Source organism: Lepus europaeus, chromosome 23, assembly GCF_033115175.1.
Source record: "Lepus europaeus isolate LE1 chromosome 23, mLepTim1.pri, whole genome shotgun sequence".
Classification (NCBI taxonomy): Eukaryota; Metazoa; Chordata; class Mammalia; order Lagomorpha; family Leporidae; genus Lepus; species Lepus europaeus.
This window is the reverse complement of record NC_084849.1, coordinates 4,245,238-4,269,858: the sequence shown is the minus strand read 5'-3', so window position 1 is coordinate 4,269,858 and position 24,621 is coordinate 4,245,238. Positions and strand designations below refer to the sequence as shown.

The window sequence follows — 24,621 nt, the reverse complement described above, 5'->3', positions numbered from 1 at the left end:
TGCAGTACAAAAGCTTCTCAATTTTATGTAATTCCATTTGTGAACTTTGGCTTTGATTGCTTGTGCCTCTGGGGTCTTTTCCAAGAAGTCTTTGCCTGTGCCAATGTCTTGCAGAGTTTCCCCAATGTTCTCTAATAGTTTGATGGTATTGGGTCATAAAATTATGCCCTTAATCCATTTTGAGTGGATTTTCGTGTAAGGTGTAAGTCAGGTCTCCTGCTTCATACTCCCAGCACCATTTGTTGAAGTGATGGTCCTTGCTCTAGGGATTGATTTTAGCTCCTTGGTTGTAGATGTTGGTTGTAGGTGCTTGGACTGATTTCTGGCATTTCTATTCTGTTCCATTGTTCTATCCATCTGTTGCTGTACCAATACCAGGCTGTTTTGATTATAACTGCTCTGCAATATGTCTTGAAATCTGGTATTGTGATGCCTCCAGTTTTATTTTTGTTGTATAAGATTACTTTAGCTATTCGAGGTCTCCTATGCCTCCATATGAATTTCAGCATCATTTTTTCCAGATCTGAGAAGAATGTCTTTGCTTTTTGATTGGTATCATATTGAATCTATAAATTGCTTTTGGAAGAATGGACATTTTGATGATATTGATTCATCCAATCCATGAACATGGAAGATTTTTCCATTTTTTTGTATCTTATTCTATTTGTTTCTTTAATGTTTTGTAATTCTCATTGTAGAGATATTTGACATCCTTGGTTAAATTTATTCCAAGGCATTTGATTTTTTGTTAGCTATTGTGAATGGGATTGATCTTAGAAGTTCTTTCGCAGCCTTGGCCATGTATATATGTATATAAAGGCTGTTGATTTTTGTGTATTGATTTTATATCCTGCAACCTTAGTAAACTCTTCTATGAGTTCCAGTAGTCTCTTAGTGGGGTCTTTTGGATCTCCTATATATAGAAATATGTCATTTGCAAATACGGAGAGTTTGAATTCCTTCTTCCCAATTTGTATCCCCTTGGTTTTTTTTTCTTGTCTAATAGCTCTGGCTAAAACTTTGAGGAGTATATTGAATAGTAGTGGGCATTGAATATATGAGTTGAATATATATATATATATATATATGGCTATATATAGTATATATAATATATATTATATATATATACACACACACACACACATATATATATATATATATATATATATATATATAGAGAGAGAGAGAGAGAGAGAGAGAGAGAGAACTATATTGAATAGCAGTGACCTTGAGCATGGTTGTCTGGTACCAGATCTCAGTGGGAATGCTTCCAACTTTTCCCCATTCAATATGTTGCTGGCTGTGGGTTTGTCATAAATTGCCTTGACTGTGCTGAGGAATACTGAAGTTGCTTAGAGTTTTCGTCATGAAAGGGTGTTGTATTTTATCAAATGCTTTCTCTACATCTGTTGAGATAATCATATGGTTTTTGTTCTTCAGTCTGTTAATGTGATGTATCTCATTGATTGATTTGTGAATGTTGAACCATACCTGCATACCAGGGATAAATCCCACTTGGTCTGAGTGGATGATCTTTCTGATATGTTGTTGGATTCAATTGGCTAGAATTTTATTGAGGATTTTTGCGTCTATGTTCATCAGGGAAATTGGTCTATAGTTCTTTTTCTCTGTTGCATCTTTTTCAGGTTTTGGAATTAAGGTGATGCTGGCTTCATAGAAGGAATTTCGGAAGTTTTCCTTCTTTCAATTATTTTGAAAGCCTGAGAAGAATTGGAATTAATTCTTCTTTAAATGTTTGGTAGAATTCAGTAGTGAAACCATCCCGTCCTGGGATTTTCTTTGTTGGGAGGGTCTTTATTACTGATTCAATTTCCAAATTGGTTATGGGTCTGTTTAGGTTTCCTGTGTCTTCATGGCTCAATTTAGGTAGGTTGTATGTGTCCAGGAATCTATCCATTTCTTCTAGGATTCCTGATTTGTTGGCATACAGCTCTTTGTAGTAATTTCCGATGATTCTTTTTTATTTCTGTAATGTATGTTATTACATTTCCTTTTTTATCTCTAATTTTATTGATTGTAGTCTTCTCCTTTTTTTGGTTAGTTGGGCCAACGGTGTATCAATTTTGTTTATTTTTTTTTTAAAAAACAGCTCTTTGTTTTGCTGATCTTTTGTACTTTTTTGTTTCAATTTTGTTTATTTTTTCTCTAATTTTAATTATTTCCTTTCTCCTACTAGTTTTGGCTTTGGTTTACTGTTGTTTTCTAGATCCTTGAGATGTACTGATGGCTCATTTATTTGGTACCTTTCTAATTTCTTGGTGTAGGCACCACTCGCTATAAACTTTCCTCTAAACCCTGCTTTTGCTGTATCCCATACGTTTTGATATGTTGTGTTGTCATCTTCATTTGTTTCCAGAAAGTTTTTTATTTCCCTATAATCTGCTGTTCATTCAGGAGTGTGTTGTTCGGTCTCCATGTGTTTGCGCATGTTCTAGAGATTGCAGATTTGCTGATTTCCAGCTTCATTGCATTGTGGTCTGAGAAGATGCATGATATGACTTCCATTTTTTTGAATTTGCTGAGACGTGTTTTATGGCCTAGCATGTGGTCAGTCCTAGATAAAGTTCCATGCACTGGTGAGAAGAATGTCTATTCTTCAACTGTAGGATGGAAAGTTCTGTAGATATCTGTTAGGTCCATTTGGTCTATGGTTGTTGATTAACTGTTGTTTACTTGTTGATTTTCTGTCTGGTTAATCTGTCCATCGCTGAAAGTGGGGTATTAGAGTCCCCCATTATTGTATTGGAGTCTAAGTCTCCTTTTAAATCCCTTAATTTATTTTAAATAGTCAGGTGACCTGTAATTAGGTGCATACATATTTGTAATAGTTACATCTTTCTGTTGAATTGATCTCTTATCATTACATAGTGTCCTTCTTTGTTTCTTTTAATAGTTTTTGTATTAAAATCTATTTTGTCTGATATTAGGATGGCTACACCAGCTCTTTTTTGGTTTCTATTAACATGATATATCTTTTTCCATCCTTTCACTTTCAGTCTGTGTGCATCTTTGTTGGTGAAATGTGCTTCTTGTAGGCAGCAATTAGATGGGTTTTGTTTTCTAATCCATTCAGCCAGTCTGTGTCTTTTAACTGGAGAGCTGAGGCCATTTACATTCAAGGTGACTATTGATAAGTAACGACTTTGCTCTGCCATTTTTCTGTAAATATTCTCATGTTTACTTTGGATTTCCTTTGCACTTTTCCTGGGAGAGTTCCTTCCTTTACCTTCTTTCGTATGGTGACCATGTTTCTGTGTTTCTGTGTGCAGCACATCCTTAAGCATCTTCTGCAAGGCTGGATGTGTGGTGACAAATTCTTTCAGTTTCTGTTTGTCATGGAAGGTCTTTTTTTCACCTTCACTCATAAATGATAGCTTTGCAGGGTACAGTATTCTGGGTTGACAGTTTTTTTCCTCTTAAGACTTGGACTATATCTTGCCTCTCTCCTAGTCTGTAGGATTTCTGTTGAGAAGTCCACTGTGAGTCTAATTGGAGATCCTCTGAGAGTAATATGGAGTTTCTCTCCTGCACATTTTAGAATCTTTTCTTTATATTTTACTGTGGAGAGTTTGATTACAATGTATTACGGTGAAGATCTTTTCGGGTCATGTCTGTTAGGAGTTCTGTGTGCTTCCTGTACTTGGATGTCTCTTTCTTTCTCCAAATTGGGGACATTTTCTGTTACTATTTCTCTAAAAAGGCCTTCTAATACTTTTTCTCTTTCCACGCCTTCAGGAACTCCTAGAACTCATATGTTGGGTCGTTTGATAGTATCCTGTAGATTCCCAACAATGTTTCCTAGTTTTCTTTTTTCATTTTCTTATTTTTTGTCTATATAATTTCCTGTGATTTGTCTTCCAAATTTAACTTTCTTTTTTCTGCTTCATCGATTCTGTTGTTAAGGCTTTCCACTGCATTTTTTATTTGTTCTATTGAATTCTTTATTTCCAAGATTTCATTTTGCTTTCTCTTTAAGATCTTAATTTCAGGGGAGAAATTTTCTTTCATGTCGTGTATGGATTTCATTAGTTCATGCATTTGCTTCTGATTACTTCTAAGTAATCTTATGATCAATTTTTTTATTTCCTTTTCTTGTATTTCTTTTTTTTTTTGATGATTGTAATATTTTATTTAAATCAATGTATCTAAAATACTATCAATTAAACATGTAAACAATATCAAAGCTATTAGTAAGATATTTTGCATTCTATTTGTAATGTATTTTTGAATTTGGTATGTATTTACACTTATAAGAAATACCAATTTAGGTGTTAGATTTTCACTTGAAACATTTGACTATATTCTGATTTCATGGAATTTATAATTTAAGTGTAGATTTTTATACCCTAGTGTTTCCAAACATCTTTGAATTTTCTAAAAACTGAATTGAGTACCTTCTTTTTTTTTTTTTTTTTTTTTTTGAGAGGAGGGAGTGAACTTTTCCTTTTATTTTTTTTTTTAACTTTTATTTAATGAATATAAATTTCCAGTATACAGCTTATGGATTACAATGGCTTCCCCTTCCCATAATTTCCCTCCCACCCGCAACCCTCCCCTCTCCCGCCCCCCTCTCCCCTTCCATTCACATCAAGATTCATTTTCAATTCTATTTATATACAGAAGATCAATTTAGTATAAATACTTCAACAGTTTGCACCCACATAGAAACACAAAGTGAAACATACTGTTTGAGTACTAGTTATAGCATTAAATCAAAATGTACAGCACATTAAGGACAGAGATCCCACATCAGGAGCAAGCGCACAGTGGCTCCTGTTGTTGACCCAACAAATTGACACTCTAGTTTATGGCGCCAGTAACCACCCTAGGCTGTCGTCATGAGTTGCCAAGGCTATGGAAGCCTTCCAAGTTCCCCGACTCTGATCATATTTAGACAAGGTCATAAAAGACAGGTTGAGGATAGTAACCAATGATCCTAAGAGTGGCCTTAACCAGGTCTGAACAATTATACAGCATTAAGTGGGGAAGAGGACCATAAGTACACACAGGTTGGGAGTAGAGCCATTGGTGGTAGAGTAGAGGTTATGATTACAAAGGAATGAGGCCCAAGTGCACTAGACAGGGTCTAGAACAAAGGACAGAGTCATTATTAGAGGAGCTAAGAAAGGTGCTGTCTAAGCTACAAGTAATTTTTCTGATTGAGAGGCAAATAGAACCTGATAGAAGGGGCTTGATAATAATCTGTTGGGCTTTAGGCCTTGTAAGTTAAGAGGCCCAGACCTATCTATCTCTTCACATGGGGTATATCCTAAGGGAGGTGTGAACCTCCTAGGGGAAGGCACTCTGTTGACTTTCATTACTTGGCTGGCCTGGGAGGAGAGCTGGCCAGGTAAAGGCAGGGGGCATCTCTAACAAGAAATTTACAGTTCTGCCTGCAATGTTGCTGACCCTACTTGGCTGTCCCCTCAACTGCAGTGGTCACTTTGGAAGTTGGGCTGAGTGAAGGGCTTTTCAGCTTGGAGCCAATAGGATCTGTGGCTCTGACCTGGGCATCCTTCGACTCCAGGGCAGGTCCATTTCCAGTGATCCAACTCTTGGCAGAGCTGCCAGGGCTCTTCACAAGCTGACTTCTGCTGAAGCCCAGGCTTACCACTTTGAAAGCCACTGCAGTGGACTGGCCTGTTGGGTCTCCTTGAGGGCAGATCACTGTACAGATCAGCCATTAATAGGCCTGCCACCCATTGCTTCTGATGCCTAGCTTTCTTTTCCTCCTGGTTTGTGTTAAAGCAGACCAGACGATGCAAGTCAAGGGAGTGCCCGTTTCCCATCTCTAATCTTCGGTGGCCTGAACTACAAGTCTATAGTCACAGGCATGTTCTGTAGTAGTTTTTCTAAGGTAGACAATGCCCATGAGGAAAATTATATTCTCACTTTAAAACTTTCTTTCCCTTTGGTCTGAAAGGGAGGTTTTTTTTTCCTACTTACTGTATACTTCGCTGATGGCAATGTGAATCTAGCTATGAGATTATTAGTTAAGTTCATATTTTGGCTATGCTATTACAGAAAAATGTTAGCCATCTCTTATAAGGTCTAAAGATTAAATTGTGCATCCTACAGATTCCTTCATAATAGAATTAGTTCCCTACCTTGAAGAGCTTTTCTTGTATTTCTTCAAACTGTTAATCTTCACAATCTAGTATTGAAGTGTTGTGTTCTTTTGGGGGCTTCATGTTGTGTAATTTATTCTTGTTTCTTGAATTGGTGCATTTATCATTCGGCATTTATGGATATACTCGTTGGGTTTTTTGTTTGTTTGTCTTGCTGTGGTGTCTTTTATCTTTGGACCAAGTCTGTGTGGATTAGTGGAGTGTCTGCTTTTAGGGAATACCTAGAGTGTGTGGTGGGTGTGACCAGGAGCTAATGTGCTCCAGGGTGAAGGTAGTGTTAAGGTTATACCCAGGTTAGGCGTGGGAAATTTCCTCTTTTTTTTTTTTTAATCAGAGGGGTAGTTTTTCTGTTCTGTTGGAGTAGACTTAGCTCATTTCCTCTCTTCAAAGGAGACCAGTGCCTGGGCGCTAGCCCTGGTGGTCATAATATTCAAATACACAGGTTCTACAGGGAGCACACAAGGATCTGTGCAGTGCTCAGTGTAAGCAGAGTCCCCAGCAGTGTCCCTCACCAGGGAACCAGGGAGCCCTGAGCGTGTGGAGCCTCCCACAGTGACTGCCCACAGTCCCAGCCACACCCTGAGCCTTCCCACGCAGCCTCAGTGTTTTCAGAGTCCTGGCACACAAGCCTCCCACAGTCAGAAGCGCCCAGCCCCCTGTCCGTGCTCCCCGCCAGACGCAGGAGTCTACGCTCTGCTGGTTGCTGAGCAAGGACACCACTGGTGCAGCTGTCACGTGTGTCCACAATGGCGCCTGCTCTCTCTCGGCTTGTTACAGGACGCTGTTGCAGGGTGCTCAGGGAGAGAGAAGTGTGCCCCCCTTTTCTCCTCTGGTTTGGCAGGTACACTATCCCCCATGGGGCTCCAAGCCAGATTCTCTCCAGGCTCTTCCTGCAGCTTTATCGGCAGTGGCTTAGGCTGCTGCAGTCTGGTCTCACCTCTCTCTGGAGCTGGTGCGGCGTCAGCTGCTGGGGTCCTGAGTTGTGCGCGCCCACACCCTCCACGTAGGTCTGCTGTGTCCCTCTAACTTGTGTGGGGTTGCCCCTGCCCTTTTCTCCCTGACTCTCCCCTGAGACTGCACGCTCTTCTCTTTTTTTCTTTTTTTTTCTTTCTTTTTTTTGACAGGCAGAGTGGACAGTGAGAGAGAGAGACAGAGAGGAAGGTCTTCCTTTTTGCTGTTGGTTCACCCTCCAATGGCCGCTGCCGCCGGCGCATCGCGCTGATCTGAAGCCAGGAGCCAGGTGCTTCTCCTGGTCTCCCATGCTGGTGCAGGGCCCAAGCACTTGGGCCATCCTCCACTGCCTTCCTGGGCCATAGCAGAGAGCTGGCCTGGAAGAGGGGCAACCGGGACAGAATCCGGCGCCCCAACAAGGACTAGAACCCGGTGTGCTGTCGCTGCAAGGTAGAGGATTAGCCTGTTAAGCCACGGCACCGGTCTTTTCTCTTTTTCTAACTGTCTCCTGGACTAGAGTGGTCAGCTCCCTCCCTACCCCACCATCCATGTGTTTTCTAAAGAAGACACTGTTAGCACTAGGAGAGGAGAAGGTGCAGGTATGCGTTGGGCAGAGGGGCTGGCACGTCGTTGGATGACCAGCAGGCAGGCACATCGTTAGATGACCAGTAGGATGACCAGTTACGATGCTTCAGACCCCAGGGACACAAGAGCACAGTGCTGGGAGGATGGGGGAAGGTCCTGGGAGGGGTTGAACTCAGGGAGCACAGGGAGGAGGTGAGGTATGCAGGTGAGGCCAGAGAGGGAGGCTGGCACAGTCTCAGGGCCCGGCAAGGCTCTTCAGCGGCTGGGATGGAGACAGGTGTGGTGTGGCATCACCTGGGGAACATTGAGAGCTGCACACAGCCCTGGCCGGCAGTCTGTGGTCACTGCTGACCCCACTTGTCACACGCATGGGGTCCTTTCTTCTGGGCTAGATTTAGTATGGACAAGAGAGGGATCAGGTACCCACCTCAGGGTTCCTGTGGGGCTCAGCGGGTGCAGAGGTGAGAGAGATGGTTGCAGCCACGAGGGGCCTGAATGATGTCTACCCTGGTCAGTTCCCACTGCGTGAAGTAGCTACAGTGTCATTGTGAATACAGAATCCTCGTGCCCAGAACCCATTGCTTCTAGAAGAATATATGATAGGCTTCAAAATGTTCACAGAAAATGTAATTAAAAGATAATGCAACAAAAAAGGTAATGCAACAAATTTTGTAAGTACATATGCAGTATTTTCATAATATGCACTTTCACAAACTTTCTGGAAACCCCTCATAAACACACACACCTCCCTCTTGCAGACTATAATCCTAAATCCCCAAAGCAACTCATCCTGTGAGAATCTCTTCTCTTCATGTTACAGAGGAGAAGCCAAGGTGCAGACGTGTCACGTGGCTTGTCTGAGCGTCCCCACTCCACACCCAGGCACCAGAGGAGGGACGTAAACTCCTGGGCCCCGGAGCCTCACCTGCAGCACCCACTGCCTCTGGTCCTCACCAGGCTGCCCAGAGCCTCACCTGCAGCACCCACTGCCCCTGTCCTCACTAGGCTGCCCTGGAGCCTCACCTGCAGCACCCACTGCCCCTGTCCTCACCAGGCTGCCCGGAGCCTCACCTGCAGCACCCACTGCCCCTGTCCTCACCAGGCTGCCCGGAGCCTCACCTGCAGCACCCACTGCCCCTGTCCTCACCAGGCTGCCCGGAGCCTCACCTGCAGCACCCACTGCCCCTGTCCTCACCAGGCTGCCCCGGAGCCTCACCTGCAGCACCCACTGCCCCTGTCCTCACCAGGCTGCCCGGAGCCTCACCTGCAGCACCCACTGCCCCGGTCCTCACCAGGCTGTGGTCCTGTCTGTGAGAGCTGACACAAGGTGGAGTTGCCTGGGTGGCCTGGACAGCCGAGTCAGGGCTTTTACAGACCTGCGCTCCTCCAGTGCCCCCGCACCCGGAGTATCAGTTGTGGGTTACAGAGCTGAGCAGATGGTGAATTCCCAAGTGTGGAGTTGACAGGCGGCGAGGGTGGACTGTAACGGGGGGTCCGTGGGGTGAGGAACTGGTTTCTGTGTACCTGTCACTCATAGCCCCTGTACACTGCCACGCACTTCAGGCACAGGCACTCAATGCGCTTAGCCACAGTTGAGCTGTTTTAACTAATGCCTTAAGGATGAGGGCCACACCCCCTTTTTTAAAGGGTGTGATTATCCCATGAGAAAAACCTCAGATGCTATTCAGCACACAGAATGGCTAAGGCCCCTCATTTGGTTGCATTTTTAATTAGCTGCTTTTTCTGTGGGGGCTGCCCCCTCCAGGCCTGAGGGGTGGGCAGGTCGGGTCTCTGCCTGTCCTCTCCAGGGGGCAGAGCCAATGACTGATTTCCTTGCTTAGGTTCGGAAAAGGTCTCTGGTCTCCCAAACTGATGTGCTCTCAGGGGGCCGCGATCCAGGGATCGAAGTGGGCCTGGGGCTGGCAGTGGCAGTAGCAGTCCAAAAGGAAGAAGGGACTTTTCCACAGATGGAGGAGAGTTGAGAGGGAGGACTGGGAACATCTTAGCCGTGTGACGACCACCTGAGCCAGGGAGAAGGCGAGAGCACAGCTCCCCACGCATCCATGGCAGCCCTCCTCCTCGAGGGAGCCACCCCCTCAGGAAGCAGCCTCGTGTGTCAGACCTAGCAGCACTGAGCCTGGAGACCTGGGGGAGGGGTCTCTCTGAGCCTTAAGCCTTAAAGGACTCCCAGCTCTCTCTCCCGGGGCAGGACTCCCATGGGAAGGCAGGGACTCCCAGCTCCCTCCCCCAGGACAGTGCCCCATGGGAAGGCAGGGACTCCCAGCTCCCTCCCCCGGGACAGGGCTCTCATGGGAAGGCAGGGACTCCCAGCTCCCTCTCCCAGAGCAGGACTCCCATGGGAAGGCAGGGACTCCCAGCTCCCTCTCCCGGGGCAGTGCCCCCATGGGAAGGCAGGGACTCCCAGCTCCCTCTCCCGGGGCAGTGCCCCGTGGGAAGGCAGGGACTCCCAGCTCCCTCTCCCAGGACAGTGCCCCGTGGGAAGGCAGGGACTCCCAGCTCCCTCTCCCGGGACAGTGCCCCGTGGGAAGGCAGGGACTCCCAGCTCCCTCTCCCGGGGCAGTGCCCCGTGGGAAGGCAGGGACTCCCAGCTCCCTCTCCCGGGACAGGACTCCCATGGGAAGGCAGGGACTCCCAGCTCCCTCTCCCGGGACAGGGCTCTCATGGGAAGGCAGGGACTCCCAGCTCCCTCCCCCAGGACAGTGCCCCATGGGAAGGCAGGGACTCCCAGCTCCCTCTCCCAGAGCAGGACTCCCATAGGAAGGCAGGGACTCCCAGCTCCCTCTCCCGGGGCAGTGCCCGTGTGGGAAGGCAGGGACTCCCAGCTCCCTTTTAACTACCTGGACAGATGGCAGTCAGGCCGTCACTATGTCAGCATGCTGGGACTTGGAATGAGAACATGAGCAGCCGCTCCATTTTCTGCTCTCAATGGAAATCTTGTCAGATTGTTCTTTTTACCTTCCTGGGCACAATAGTGCAGATTGAAGTCCCCTGACCATTCCCTGAAAGAGAGCTGATTTGCTTGGGTCATCGGTTTTCTTCTCTGTCTTTTAAAAGCCAACCGAAGAGAGGGGTAGGGAGAGTGGATTCTCTCTGCTAAAATTGCAGAGGTTAAAGAAATACTGTTTTCCACCCCCAAGGAATGTGGGGGATGAGACACGCTGCCTGCTCATCACCATCGGAGGGCAGATTTGCTGCTCAGCGAGGGAAGGCTGCAGGGGCAGGGACTGGGGCCTTGGCGTCACACAGGAACAGAAGGGCCCTGGAAGTTGGCCTAGCCAGCCTCATGGGTGCTTCCAGTAACCCTGTTCCTGCTTTTGTGGGCCGGGTCACCTCATCAGAGCCACTGTGGTGTCCAGTTAGCGGCTTAGGTCAGGTCCACATCCCCGAACGTGTTGTTGGTGCAGGGGAGTGGGTGTGACCATGTCTGTCTCCGTGACTGGGGATGCAGTGAGCTTCAAGTGTCCCCTTGGTCTTTGATGCCATGGTGTGGTGAACCACTGAGGCCAACAGGGCTGGGTAGCGGGAAGCTGGTCTCTTCCTTTTGAATGGATGGAGTCATTCGTGTCAGTGCCATCTGTGGGGTTGGGGTGTGGGGCTTATTTCTTTGAGTTTGGAAGTGGGCCTGTGACACTGCTCTTAAGGGTGATGTCGGGAGGGCCCCTGGGAATGTGTGCCTGGGGCTCAGGACTCCTGAGCTACAGTGCGTGTCCAGGTGAGGAAGAGGAGCCTCCAGGCTAAGTCCTGGTCTGTGGCTTCCGTGGTTTAGGGAAAAGTCCTGCCAACGTCCCTAAAAACAGGGCGTGGACTTGAGCCTGGAGTCACCTTGCTGGCCTTGGTGTCTCCCTCTGTGAACTGAGGTCTGTGACTCTGTGGTGGATGGAGGGCATATTTGGTGTCTTAGGCTCCTAAAGTGGTCTTTGCTCCCTCCTTCCCTTCCCCCCAAGACACACAGTGCGGTTTCCTGGTTCAGGAGAGAAAGCAACATGGTGTTGCCTGTCTGCGAGATGTGCAGTGAAATGGGGGCTCCCACTCTCTACCCCCCACCTGCTGGCACCTGCAGATGGGGTACCCAGTGCCGGGTCGCGAGGCTGTCTCAGAGCGCTGCCTCTCAGCAGAGTCCTAGTTCAATGGGGGCAAACCCAGTCGCTGGATGTCGGCAGTGTGTCACGAGTGTTTTAGTCAAGGGCAGAGCTCTCTCGATTTTTTCAGATCTTTACGGCTTGAATAAAGTAGCTTTTTAGTAACATAAAAACCTTTTATGCACCTTTTGTGCAAGAGTGAAATAAGATGCACCTGGGGTTTTAGTAGTGGTGTTTGATTACATAAAAAAGGAAAGATAAAGAAACACACACAGACACACACACAAGGCAGCAGTTATGTAACTTCATGAAATTATGTTTCTGGTTTTACTTGTCAGTATTTCATGGTACAAAACGGTTTTCCTAGAATCTGCCTATCGGGTTGGGTCGCTAACCAGTGCCTACAAGTTACCTTTGTGCAGCCACGCCCCGCGATGGGTCACTAACCAGTGCCTACAAGTTACCTTTGTGCAGCCACGCCCCGCGATGGGTCACTAACCAGTGCCTACAAGTTACCCTTTGTGTAGCCACGCCCCGCGATGGGTCACTAACCAGTGCCTACAAGTTACCTTTGTGCAGCCACGCCCCGCGATGGGTCACTAACCAGTGCCTACAAGTTACCTTTGTGCAGCCACGCCCCGCGATGGGTCACTAACCAGTGCCTACAAGTTACCTTTGTGCAGCCACGCCCCGCTTGCCTTGGTGCTCACGGAGTCAGGGCTGCTGCGGGCCCTGGATGTCTCCCTGCTGTCGGTTTCCGCCCGTGCTCTTCCTGCCGCTGCATCTCGGGCTTCTGCCTCTTCTTCTAAGGTTTCCGACAACTGTGATTCCATTTTCGTGAACGGGAAGGAGATGAAGAGCAAAGTGGACACCATAGTGAACTTCACCCACCAGCACTTCACCTCCCAGCTGGAAGTCACCGTCTGGGCGCCCCGGCTGCCCCTGCAGATCGAAATCTCGGACACGGAGCTGAGCCAGATCAAGGGCTGGAGGATCCCAGTGGCCCCTAACAGAAGGTGAGGAACGGGGAGGAGGCCCCATGTTGGGGCTGGAGGATCCCGCTGGCCCCTAACAAAGGTGAGGAACTGGGGCGACGGGGGGTGGGGGGCCCAGGTCGGGGCTGGAGGATTCTGGTGGCCCCTAACAAAGGTGAGGAACTGGGGCGACAGGAGGCGGGGGGCCCAGGTCAGGGCTGGAGGATCCCTCTGGCCCCTAACAGAAGGTGAGGAACGGGGAGGGGGGCCCCAGGTTGGGGCTGGAGGATCCCGCTGGCCCCTAACAAAGGTGAGGAATCAGGGCGGCGAGGTGGGGGGCCCAGGTCAGGGCTGGAGGATTCTGGTGGCCCCTAACAAAGGTGAGGAACTGGGGCGACGGGGGGTGGGGGGCCCAGGTCGGGGCTGGAGGATCCCGCTGGCCCCTAACAAAGGTGAGGAATGGGGGGGGTGCAGATCTCTGAGGGGGGTGAGCTGACTCTCAGGGAAGCGACACCCCAGGGCGTGACTGGTCTGGGCTTGGGCCTCACATGGCTCTGACTTGGGTGCTTGTTTGCACTGTGACGTGAGGAGGCTGCCGTGGAGAAACAGCAGCCATGGTAGCAGGAGGGCTGACCCCTCTGGAGTGGCCGCCAGGATGCAGGGGGCAATGTGCCACGTGAGAGGCACTTAGCAGGAGACGCGCATGCAGGGTGTGGGCACTCTCCGGTCCTCGTTTCCCTGCTGTGGGGTCCCTGTGCCCCTCTGTTTCCCTGCTTGTCAGTGTCAGCATCGTCCCTGGGGCACAGTGCAGTGGTTCACTGTGGGTTCAGGAACTGGGGGGGGGGGGGGCTTATGTTTTAGCCCTGGTTCTCCCACGTAATTCGGTGGGAACCTTGCACAAGTGGCGTGAGTCCCTCTGTTCCTGTCTCTTCACCTGCAAGTGTTACCGGGAGGCTGTCCCCGGAATTCAGTAAAGTGAGTTCAAAGATGACCCCCCCCCCCCCCCGATGCCCATGTCCTGCTTGGGAAAGCACTGACCTGGTCGTGCTGTCAGGAAACCACAGATGGTGATACCATCGCAATCAAGTGACCTGAGGTGGGCTCCCGCCTCGGGTGGACCCTGGGAAGCAGGGTCCCCTCCAGCCGTCAGTGTCTGGGGACACAGCGCTCCGAGGCTGAGAGCAGCTTGGCTGTGTGGTGCTGGCATAAAAGCCAGCGCAGTTGGTGCCAAGGAGCACGGTGGTGTCTCAGAGCTGAATCAGGGAGCGGGCCCTCGCACCTGCAGCCACAGGACCCGAGCAGCCTGGCCAGCCCCGGCTGGTAGTGAGACGTGGTGGCTCCAGCTACGAGCCCAGCCTGCTGCCGCTGTCGTCAGTTCCTCTGCTGAGAACTCCATGAGCATCCGTGGGCCCCTCGGAACCAAGAGCCGACAGGAGGCTGTTGTGGACTGTGGCGCTGTCGGGCACTGTTGGAGAATGGACAGAGGCACATCACTCACTGGGGGATGCGCGCTGAGATGCGTGCCCTCAGCTGATTCCATCAGTGCACAAACCCCAAAGTCTCCTCACACAAACCGAGGCATCGCTGCCATCGCCAGGCAGTGCCCGCGCCCTGGGACACCGCGGTGGGTGCCGCTGGCGGGGTGCAGCGGTTTCGCCTGCCTTACCGTGAGCCTGCGGGGGGATGGAGCAGTGGGCGGCAGCGGCAAGGTTTCCAGAAGCAACATGGAGAGAGCCCAGGTTGCCTGAGCTGACGGTTGGGAGAAACGTGGATCCTGGAGATGCCGCACCGCACAGGGGTCCTGTGGCACCCCTGGAAGCCGGGCATTGTCAATGTTCATCCGACAAGGATTCTGAAGCCAGCACACCGTGAATTGCTTACATGATATTTGGTGACTGAGCATAAATTACATCATCATCTGATGTGGTACTCAAAGCATCCTAAGGAAATGGCTGAAAGGATTGTATTGTTAAAGTGGAGAGTGGAGGGCCCTGGGGCGGGACAGTGTGGGCACTGGCAGTGACACAGCCCTGCCAGCGTGTCTGACCAGACCTGTCATCTGCCTTGTGAGGCCGACTCTAGTTAATTACCGGAGCTTGGCAAAGGAGGACCTCCCAGGTCCCAGCAGCGACATTCCCTGTGGTGCTTTCAAGAGACAGGCTGAGAGCTGGGGTGAGAGGGAGGCTGCCAGCCAACGCCGGTGAGCGCTGCCTCCCTCTGTCACCAGAATTCTTTCTCTTACCCATGAAGACTTCGCCCCTCCTTTTGGGTGGCACCCAGGCTGATGGATGTTTTCCACGTCGCTCTCCACTTCCTTCTGAGACCCTGCTGGGAGACAGTGAGCGCGTTGTGGAGAGGCAGTGGAGCCGCACACACCTGCTGTCACCTAGCAACCACCCCAGCCTGCTTTCCCCCAGTCGCTGTGAGCATGGGCGGGGGTCGCTACAGAAAGGGAGAGAACACACTGGACCCTGGTCTGCACCAGACGGGCGTGTGACCCTGCTGGCTCCCTCAGGACAGTAACCCCACTCGCTCTGTGGGGCTCTGTGAGGATCGCACGCGGTAATCCTGCGTGGCTGTTGTGCGTGAAGTCACCGGGTGGTAGTGACCGGCATGGCTGTGGAGAGCAGGGCACACGGTGGAGTAATCCAGCACACGTGACTTGCTGCCTCGTCAGCCCGGCCGTGCTCCCTCTGCACTGATGCTCAGCCCCTGCCTGCAGCCACCAAAGTCCCCATGTAAGAGGACGCAGGGTAGGTCCTTTTGGAGAGGAAGGTTCTACAATTGCAGAACCAGAGCTGATTCCACAAGGAGATTGTGGGCAGGTGGGGGTCAGAGGAGAGCATGAGCCAGGACAAAGAGGAGCAGACTCGGGGAGGAGCCAGGACACAGCGGGAGACGCACGGTGCCCATCTCTCAGTAACAGTGGGGACGTACGGTGCCCATGTCTCAGTGGTGACAGTGGGGATGCACAGTGCCCGTGTCTCAGTAACATTGGGACCACACAGTGCCCGTGTCTTAGTGGTAACATCGGGAGACACACAGTGCCCATCTCAGTAACAGTAGGGGGTGCACGGTGCCTGTGTCTCAGTAACAGCGGGGGACGTGCAGTGCCCATGTCTCAGTGGTGTCAGTGGGGGATGCACAGTGCCTGTGCCTCAGTAACAGTGGGGGACGCACGGTGCCCGTGTCTCAGTGGTAACAGTGGGAGACACACAGTGCCCGTGTCTCAGTGGTAACATCGGGACCACACAGTGCCCGTGTCTCAGTGGTCACAGTGGGAGATGCACAGTGCCCGTGTCTCAGTGGTCACAGTGAGAGACATACAGTGCCCATGTATCTGGTAACATCGGGACCACACAGTGCCCGTGTCTCAGTGGTCACAGTGGGAGATGCACAGTGCCCGTGTCTCAGTGGTCACAGTGGGAGATGCACAGTGCCCGTGTCTCAGTGGTCACAGTGGGAGATGCACAGTGCCCGTGTCTCAGTGGTCACAGTGGGAGATGCACAGTGCCCGTGTCTCAGTGGTCACAGTGGGAGATGCACAGTGCCCGTGTCTCAGTGGTCACAGTGAGAGACACACAGTGCCCATGTATCAGTGGTAACATCGGGACCACACAGTGCCCGTGTCTCAGTGGTCACAGTGGGAGATGCACAGTGCCCGTGTCTCAGTGGTCACAGTGGGGGACGCACGGTGCCCGTGTCTCAGTGGTAACAGTGGGAGATGCACGGTGCCCGTGTCTCAGTGGTCACAGTGGGAGATGCACAGTGCCCGTGTCTCAGTGGTCACAGTGGGAGATGCACAGTGCCCGTGTCTCAGTGGTCACAGTGGGAGATGCACAGTGCCCGTGTCTCAGTGGTCACAGTGGGGGACGCACGGTGCCCGTGTCTCAGTGGTAACAGTGGGAGATGCACGGTGCCCGTGTCTCAGTGGTCACAGTGGGAGATGCACAGTGCCCGTGTCTCAGTAACATTGGGACCACACAGTGCCCGTGTCTCAGTGGTAACATCGGGACCACACAGTGCCCGTGTCTCAGTGGTCACAGTGGGAGATGCACAGTGCCCGTGTCTCAGTGCTTACAAGCAGCAGTTTTCACTTAGGCAGGACACTGTAGCAACAGGGTGCTCTGGAGACCACCAGGGCCATGACCTCACAAAGCGGTCAGCTGGGGCGGGGTGGGCGTGGGGATCGAGAACGAGGCCCTGGCTCCTGAATTAGCGGAGCTCCCTTCCCAGCATGTCTTTGCACCTTGCCCCGGGCCCTCACACACCTGTGAGGAAGGGCAGCTTCCGAGTCCGTTCCAGAGTGAGGGGCTGAGCCCCGTGGGGAGCAACAGGCCCAAGGATCCAAACGGCTGCTCAGCTCAGGACCTCAGGATCCACTCCCCGCCTACCCCCACCCCAGCCTAGGGGTCTGCGCCTCCCGTGGGGAGTAGTCCTCGATGACCAGTTTACAGAGCCCAGGGGCAGAGGCTCCGCCCTGCCCACCTGGGGCTGTGAGAAATGGGGCTGCAGCCGCCATGCATGCGGTACATGGCGGCGGCCGACCAACACCTGCCGAAGGAGTGAACCCACGAACGGTGAGTGAGTCGGGCTGGGCAGGGCTGGCGAGAGACCAGCTGTCTGTCTCCCTCTGCCGTGGCACGGACGCTGACCGTGAGGGTGTTGACTGCTGCTTGTCCTGCTCGTGCTCCAGGCCCACCCGGGAGAGCGAGGACGAGGAGGACGAGGAGAAGAAGGGGCGTGGGTGCTCCCTGCAGTACCAGCACGCCGTGGTGCGCGTCCTCACCCAGTTTGTGACCGAGTCACCTGACCTGGGCCAGCTGACCTACATGCTGGGCCCCGACTGGCAGTTTGACATCACTGACCTGGTGACCGAGTTCATGAAGGTGGAGGAGCCGAAAGTCGCCCAGCTGCAGGAGGGCAGGACCCTGGCTGGTCGGGAGCCGGGGATCACCACCGTGCAGGTATGGCCGCCCGATCTGTCTGCCGCTTGTGTCGGAGAACCAAGCTTTGTGCTACATGCAGTTGAGGGAAGTGTCCAATCCCTTTTGCAGACAAAGCTGAGTGGGCTCCGTAGTGTAGGGGTCTTCCCCTGCTGTGACCTCTGCTGGTGGGAGGTGGCAGAACCTTTGGAAGCTAGCTTCCCCCGCACATCCAAGTTCCATCGTTTAGTTCTATTACACCTTGAACGCCAGACAAGAAATCTGATTTTTAAAAATGTTTATGGGAGAGTGAGCAAGTGAGCACCCCTCCATCAACTGGCTCACTCTGCAAGTGCCTGCTGGGGCTGGGAGCCAGGGATGTAAGTCAGGTGCTCCGTGCAGCTGGCAGGGACCTAACGCCTGAGCCCTCGCTGCTGTCCGCGGGTCTGTTTCTCAGGAGTTGGGGCTGGGTGTCAGACTCCGGCACTTTGATGTGGGATGCAGGCACTTTGCCCAGCATCTTAACCAAAAGTAAATGCTTATTCTTACAAAAGAATGTAAAGCCATGTGTTTGTAGTGAAGACAACAAAGAACCCATGATTAATGCTCTTCTTTTATCATAGTAAAAGTTGAGCTACTCCTAGCCAGTTTTGGCAGGATGATTATACAGAAATGGTATAGCATACTTTCTTTTTTCCCAAAAACCATTTTTTAAATTGTACATATTTATGTGGTTCTATGAGATGTCACATTACATGTGTATTTTCATAATTTCCCCATATAAATTTAAAATGTTGGCAGCAGTTAATTAGGTCATGTTTTGGGTGTGGCCAAAGTTAATTTGCTCAAAGCTGGCTGATACACATCATATTCTGCAGCTTTGCTGTTCCCGTGAAACAAATGACTGCAAATCCACGCCCGAGAACGGCACTCACTGTGGGCTCGTGTTCTGTGGGCCAGGCGTCCGGAGGGGGGTTAGGTTCCATGTGTGGCGGTTCTCCATAGGCTGGAGGTCACTGTCTGCTGATGGCTGGCAGCCCAGGGTCACTGTCGCCTCCAAGAGGACCCTGCCTTCCTCTTGAGCGTCAGGAAGGCCAAGTTGCTTCCCACTCACATGTTCAATCTCTGAGCTTTCCTCCTGCCGCCAGCTTGGGAGATGTCCCTAAGAGTGAGGGCCCAGTGAGGCAATGAGTCCATGGGAGAATTAGGCCGATCTCAGCGTTTTGGGGCCAGCAGTGCCACGGAACAGCAGCAGGCAGTGCTTCCTCATGCTCTCAGGCCCCAGGACTCAGGGGGGACCCTACTAGGAACTCCTCCTGCCTCCTGTGTGTGTCCAGCCAGCCCTGGACACGCTAGGGGGGAGACTAGGAGGGGCGTTGTGATTCTCCATCCTGTTTTGTTGACCTGTTGTGCGAGGGTGACTGCAGCCTCCACGGTGGTCTTGAAGAATGTCTGCCTGCCCCTCAGAAGGGACTTCAGCCGGGGAGGAGGGCTTAGCGCGGTCTCCTTCAAGGCTTTACCACAGTCTCTGGTCTCAAAGCCTAGGAGTGTGCCCAGTCCCAAGGGGTCAGATTTAGTTTCTGCCCCTCAATCAAATCAAGTGCGTGCTAGAAAATACGTGGCTGTTGTCATGGTGTGACTCAAAGGAAAGCAGGTGGGCCAAAGTGATCCTCATGAAACTGCCAGGTGCCAGGTGCCCCGGGCAACAGTGTAACACGTGCCCAGTGTGTTCCAGCCCTGCCTCGTGTGTCAGAGAGCGGGAGGGTGCGGTGGGGCCCTGTCCACGACGGAGCGAACTCGGTGGAGTGGGGCAGACACGAGGCTCCCGCTTGCCTTCCAGGTGCTCTCCCCTCTCTCTGACTTCATCCTGGCCGAGAAGACGGTGATCGTCCTGGATGACCGCGTCACCATCACGGAGCTGGGCGTGCAGCTCGTGGCTGGCTTATCTCTTTCCCTGCAGCCCCACAGAGCAGACAAAAGGGCCCTGGTCTCCATAGCAACGGCCCAGGACATTCTTCAAGCCCCACAGCAGGTGAGAGTCCCCAGCCTGAGCCCCTGGTCAGTGGAGACAGCGTCTCCCCCTGGGTGATTGCCCTGCAGAGGGTCCGGGAGACGCTCGGAGCTGTGATCGCTGGTTCCTGCAGCTCCTTCTTGCTTCTCCTCTAGACTTTTCTGTCTCTGAGAAAAGATAGCAGTGGCTTAGACACAACTTCCTGTTACACGCTTTCCACAAAGCCACGTGCACATATACCGTTTGCTTTCCACACAGCCACACGCACATATGCCACTTGATGGCCAGCTGGTCTTATCTGGGCCAGACCGTGACCGAGAGATCACAGCCTTTCCCTTCTGCCAAACAAAGCAGGCGGTTTTGATCGTTGGAAATTCCATTTTGGCTACTTAACCCCGCATAGCTCTTAGGCACCAAATTTCTACTGTTTGCTGCAATTATTGTCAACTGCAAATCTCTTCTCCACCTTTGGTCTTGTGCCGAGCATTTGTAAAGATGCGGGAGCACCGGGCCGCTCCAGGAAGCCAGGCTCGGGTGCGCCCTTCACCAGGTGCTCCCACCCAGAGCCTCTGCTGCCCCGCTGGCCCTGGCTGCCCAGGAAAGAAAGTTCCAAGTGTTACTATCTTGAGCAGGAGCCTGATTAGTTGCACCTGGAATTGATTCAGATAAATTAGCTGCTCTTTCAAAATGTTTTTAGAAAGGTCAAAGTCAAATTCTGTTGTATAGCATGCAATAAATTGATTTACACTCGAATGCGTTCATTATGGTATATTATTTGTTCCTCAGAGTACTGGGATGTCAGCACAAAATTGATGCCAGTTTAAGGCATGACAAGAATTGCTCAAGTTTATAAAACATAGATCTTTACTTTTTTTCTTCATATACTTAAAGAATTTATAAAGGAAATCTTATTTATCTTTGTGAATTTGAGGGAACCTGGTTATAACCTAATGCTTTGGTTTCATTTTCCTCAGGAAGCAATAGTCAGTTCTTGGATTTTGTTCAGTGATGGTTCAGTGACACCTTTAGACATTTACGATCCCAAGGATTTTTCTGTCACTGTCTCATCATTGGATGAAATGGTGGTGTCTGTCCACCCGAACCTTCAGTCCCAGTGGCCCGTGGTGGTTGCGGAAGGTGAGGGGCAAGGGCCCTTGATTAAGCTGGAGATGATGATCAGTGAGCCGTGTCAGAAGACCAAGAGGAAGAGTGTTCTTGCCGTGGGGAAAGGAAACGTCAAGGTCAGATTTGAGCCGAGTGCCGGCGAGCACCAAGGAGGCTCCAACGACATCGAGGGCGTGAGTCGAGACTATAAAGACCACCTGGGTAATTCCATAGAGCGTGAAGGCAACCAGGAGAGAGCTGTTCAGGAGTGGCCCCCGCGGGGCGCACCTGTGGGCCGAGAGGACCGCAACAGAAGCACAACCCCACAGTCTCCCGTGGAAGCAGAGGATCAGAAGTTCCTCCGCAGCGGGGGTGCAGATGCCTTCACCAGCTTCCCCACTCAGGGGAAGCTGCCAGATCCCAATAATCCCAGTGACCTTACGGTGACCTCCAGGGGGCTGACGGACCTGGAGATCGGCATGTACGCCCTGCTCTGCGTCTTCTGCCTGGCCATCCTGGTCTTCTTAATCAACTGTGCGGCGTTTGCCTGGAAGTTCAGACACAAAAGGTTTGCCGTGAGTGAGCAAGGCAACATCCCTCACTCCCACGACTGGGTCTGGCTGGGGAACGAGGTGGAGCTCCTGGAGAACCCGGTGGACATCACGCTGCCGTCGGAGGAGTGCACGACCGTCATCGACAGGGGGCTGCAGTTCGAGGAGAGGAACTTCCTTCTGAACGGCAGTTCCCAGAAGACGTTCCATAGTCACCTGCTCAGACCCTCTGACTATGGCTACGAGAAAGACATGAAAAGCGAACCTGTAAACCCTTCCGGCCCAAAGAGGAAGCGAGTCAAGTTCACTTCCTACACCACCATCCTCCCCGAGGACGGCGGCCCGTACACCAACTCCATCCTGTTTGACAGTGACGATAACATCAAGTGGGTCTGCCAGGACGTGGGGCTGGGGGGCTCGGCAGACTTCAGAGACTACATGGAGAGACTGCAGGACCAGATGTAACTCCTTTCTTATGTTTGTATTCACCTTTATGCCTTCTGTTTTTTGAACGGTGGAGCAGTGAGTTTGATCAGCAATAGGGGATGATCTAACAAAGCTTCATTTGTGGAGGTCTGGTGGGATCCCTTTCTTAGCAGGTGTCCGGGGCCCGGAGAGCTGTGCAACAGGGTCTCAGGCCAGGAGATGGCTGTAAGACAGCCGCCTGTAGGGACTGAGAAATTGTGACATTGGTATTAGGCACTGCCTGGTACCATGCAGAAAGTAAACCCGCCCCCACAAACATTGTTAGTCATCTCACGACAAACGGCCGTGTACACGGAGAATAGAGTCGGGTGTTGATTTTTCTATTGCTAGACCTTTTAAAGCACAGTGGACACTTAACTGCCCCTGGCCTGAGTGTAGACATGCGTGAAGGCTGGCTGAATGTAGCTACCCTTGTGTGCTGGGAGCGCTGCTCATTATTTTTATACACATTTGCCCCCGCACCTGTTCCTTTGACCTCTGCCATTCCTTTTGAGACAGGAAGGGAAGGAATTTCAGTCCTTCCTTTGGGATCCATTTGGTTTTTGTAGGAGTTTTGTTCCCTGGCATTTGCTGTGTTATTTCCTGTCAGTTTTCCCAGTTTTGTGCGCTGCGTTGTGGAGGGATACTACCTAAGAAGCATACTCATTGTTTCCTTCTGTTGTTGGACTTTGTTGTGGGGGACTGGGACGGGGGTTTTACTCCACGTGTTAACGTGCTCTGAGGGAGGGCTGTCTCTTTACAGTTCTCTACATGAAGCTTAAAAGAATCGGAGGAAAGTTACAAATCTTTGAAGATCTGCAGGGGACCGCAGGGTGCCTGTCTGAGGGGAACCAACCCCAGCATGGCCGTGTTTATGCACTTGGTGGTCAACACAGTGTGTCATCCAAACTGCACAGAGAGGAAACTGCCTAGGAAAAAGCTCCAGGGTGAATTCTCATCTTACAGGAACATGATTTTTTTTTTTAGTAGGTGGGATGCTGTTTCCAGTTAGCAATATGTAAAGAGGTATCCATACCATGACCAAAAGGGGACGTGATCTCTCTCATGACTCTGGAGGAGACCAAACCTTCAGGGGACACGGCGGGTGCTGGTGCACAGAAGTGATGCCCTCCCCACCCCCTAAACATTTCCTGGATGTCACTGATGGTTCCAGTGCTCAGGAGGCAGCTGTATGCAAAACCCACAGCTTTCCTAACGTCAAAGTGGCGAGAGAAAGATTCCGGCATAATTTTCAAATTAAAAAGGTTATTTAAAGAACATTGTGAATGGTGTCAAGCAATGCAAGAACTTCAGATGAGCAAAATACGACAATGATGTATGTAAGAGAAGGCGACTCCAGACTTGCGTGCCCATTCTGAGCTTCCCTGAGTCGTCTGTATCCATAAAAATCCAGAATTCTGAAGGCCCAGGGGAAGGAGAGCAGGAGCAGCTCCCGGCTCCAACTGGCTGAGGACTGAGCTGCTCACTGAGGTGTCGGACGTGACCGTGACGGCCCAGCCTCCTCTGGAAAAGCGGCGGCCAGAAAAGGGCTTGTGGTGCGTTGTGAACAGTGCTGAAACAGCAGGTGCATGGGCCTGGTCCCTGGGAGCTGGTGCTCAGTGGATTCTGTGAGCACGAAGCTGGTAGGGTTCCTGAGGTCTCCATTCACGGGGAGGTGGGAGCCGGGAGACGGGCGTTAGCTGCAGAAGGAGTTGGCCCAGCGATGACTGACACCTTTTTGGAAGAGCTCCCCAGTTAGCCGGAGGCTTCTCGGAGGCTTTGGAGGGGAGGTGGCCCCTACAGCAAGAGTGCAGCATGATCTTCACGGACGCAGTCGCAGTTCTCTCCACGGGAGCGCCAACGTTCCAGAGACGCTGGGAGTTCATCCCTGAGAGCGGGGGCCTGCCTGTCACACACTCAGCAGGTGGCAGAGACTCCAGGTGAGGAGATTCCTTCGCTAGGGGGCCAAGGAGGTGTCCACTGTTGCCAGGAGTGTCTTTAGGGGACGCACTAGAGCGTTTCCTGTGACAGGAGAGCCTGATGGGCAGAACCGGACGCTGACCGTGGTCCTGAAGGTGCCTTGCTTGGACAGCGGGTTATACCGCCTCCCTACCGGCCGCTTCATGCACTTGTGTCAAATCAGTTTAAAGTGAAAACCAAATGCAGGGGTCAGGGCAGGGTCCCTTCTGCCCACATGTTGGAAAACACATATACCTACACGTGTGTGTCAGTACCCAGGAAGCAGAGGGAAGCTGTCCTGTGGGAGCCGGCAGTGTGTGTCGGTTGTTCTCAGCTTTGGTTTTGACAGCGTCCAGCATAACAGAATTTCCATGAGTTGCCTTCTGCTCAGAATCCACCCCACAGACCACAGCCCATGTGTTCGTCAGCTCATCTTCCAGCCGGCCGATGCACAGCTGTTGGACTGCACACCTAAACCAACACGAGGAAAAGGACATACACCATTCAGCTTTGGAATCCGGTTTCTGGGGGCTGGGGGCTGGGGTCGGGGGCTTGCGTTTGCTTGGATTTTCTAGCTCGTTGTGGTTGCCAGCTCCAACTAATTCATCTCAGTAAACAAGCTGAGCCAAACACAGTTCAGGAAACGCCTTCCTCTGCCATTGGAATGCAAAGCCGAGACTCCACCACAGGGAGCCGCCTGGAGGCCGAGAGACAGAGAGCGCGCACCAGCTGGGGCCCCAGGGTCCCACAGAGGCTGTGGAAGCCCCCGTGACCTGGAACATGTGCAGCCACTGTCCCCAGGGTTCTGGTGTGCTGGTTTGGGGGCCAGAACACAAGGATCAAGGAG

At 51.5% G+C, this 24,621-nt stretch overlaps 1 protein-coding gene across 1 annotated transcript in view; it reads left to right on the top strand.

Annotated features, from left to right (window-relative positions):
• LOC133752336 (transmembrane protein 132B) overlaps positions 1-21,967 on the top strand; it is a 374,345-nt gene extending 352,378 nt beyond the window's left edge. Inside the window, exons 6-9 of the mRNA XM_062182828.1 lie at positions 12,596-12,801; positions 17,456-17,726; positions 19,525-19,716; positions 20,670-21,967. Of these exons, the coding sequence (XP_062038812.1) occupies positions 12,596-12,801; positions 17,456-17,726; positions 19,525-19,716; positions 20,670-21,815 (1,815 nt within the window). The 3' untranslated portion in view covers positions 21,816-21,967. The remainder of the gene's footprint in view (positions 1-12,595; positions 12,802-17,455; positions 17,727-19,524; positions 19,717-20,669) is intronic.
• Positions 21,968-24,621: the final 2,654 nt, after the last annotated feature.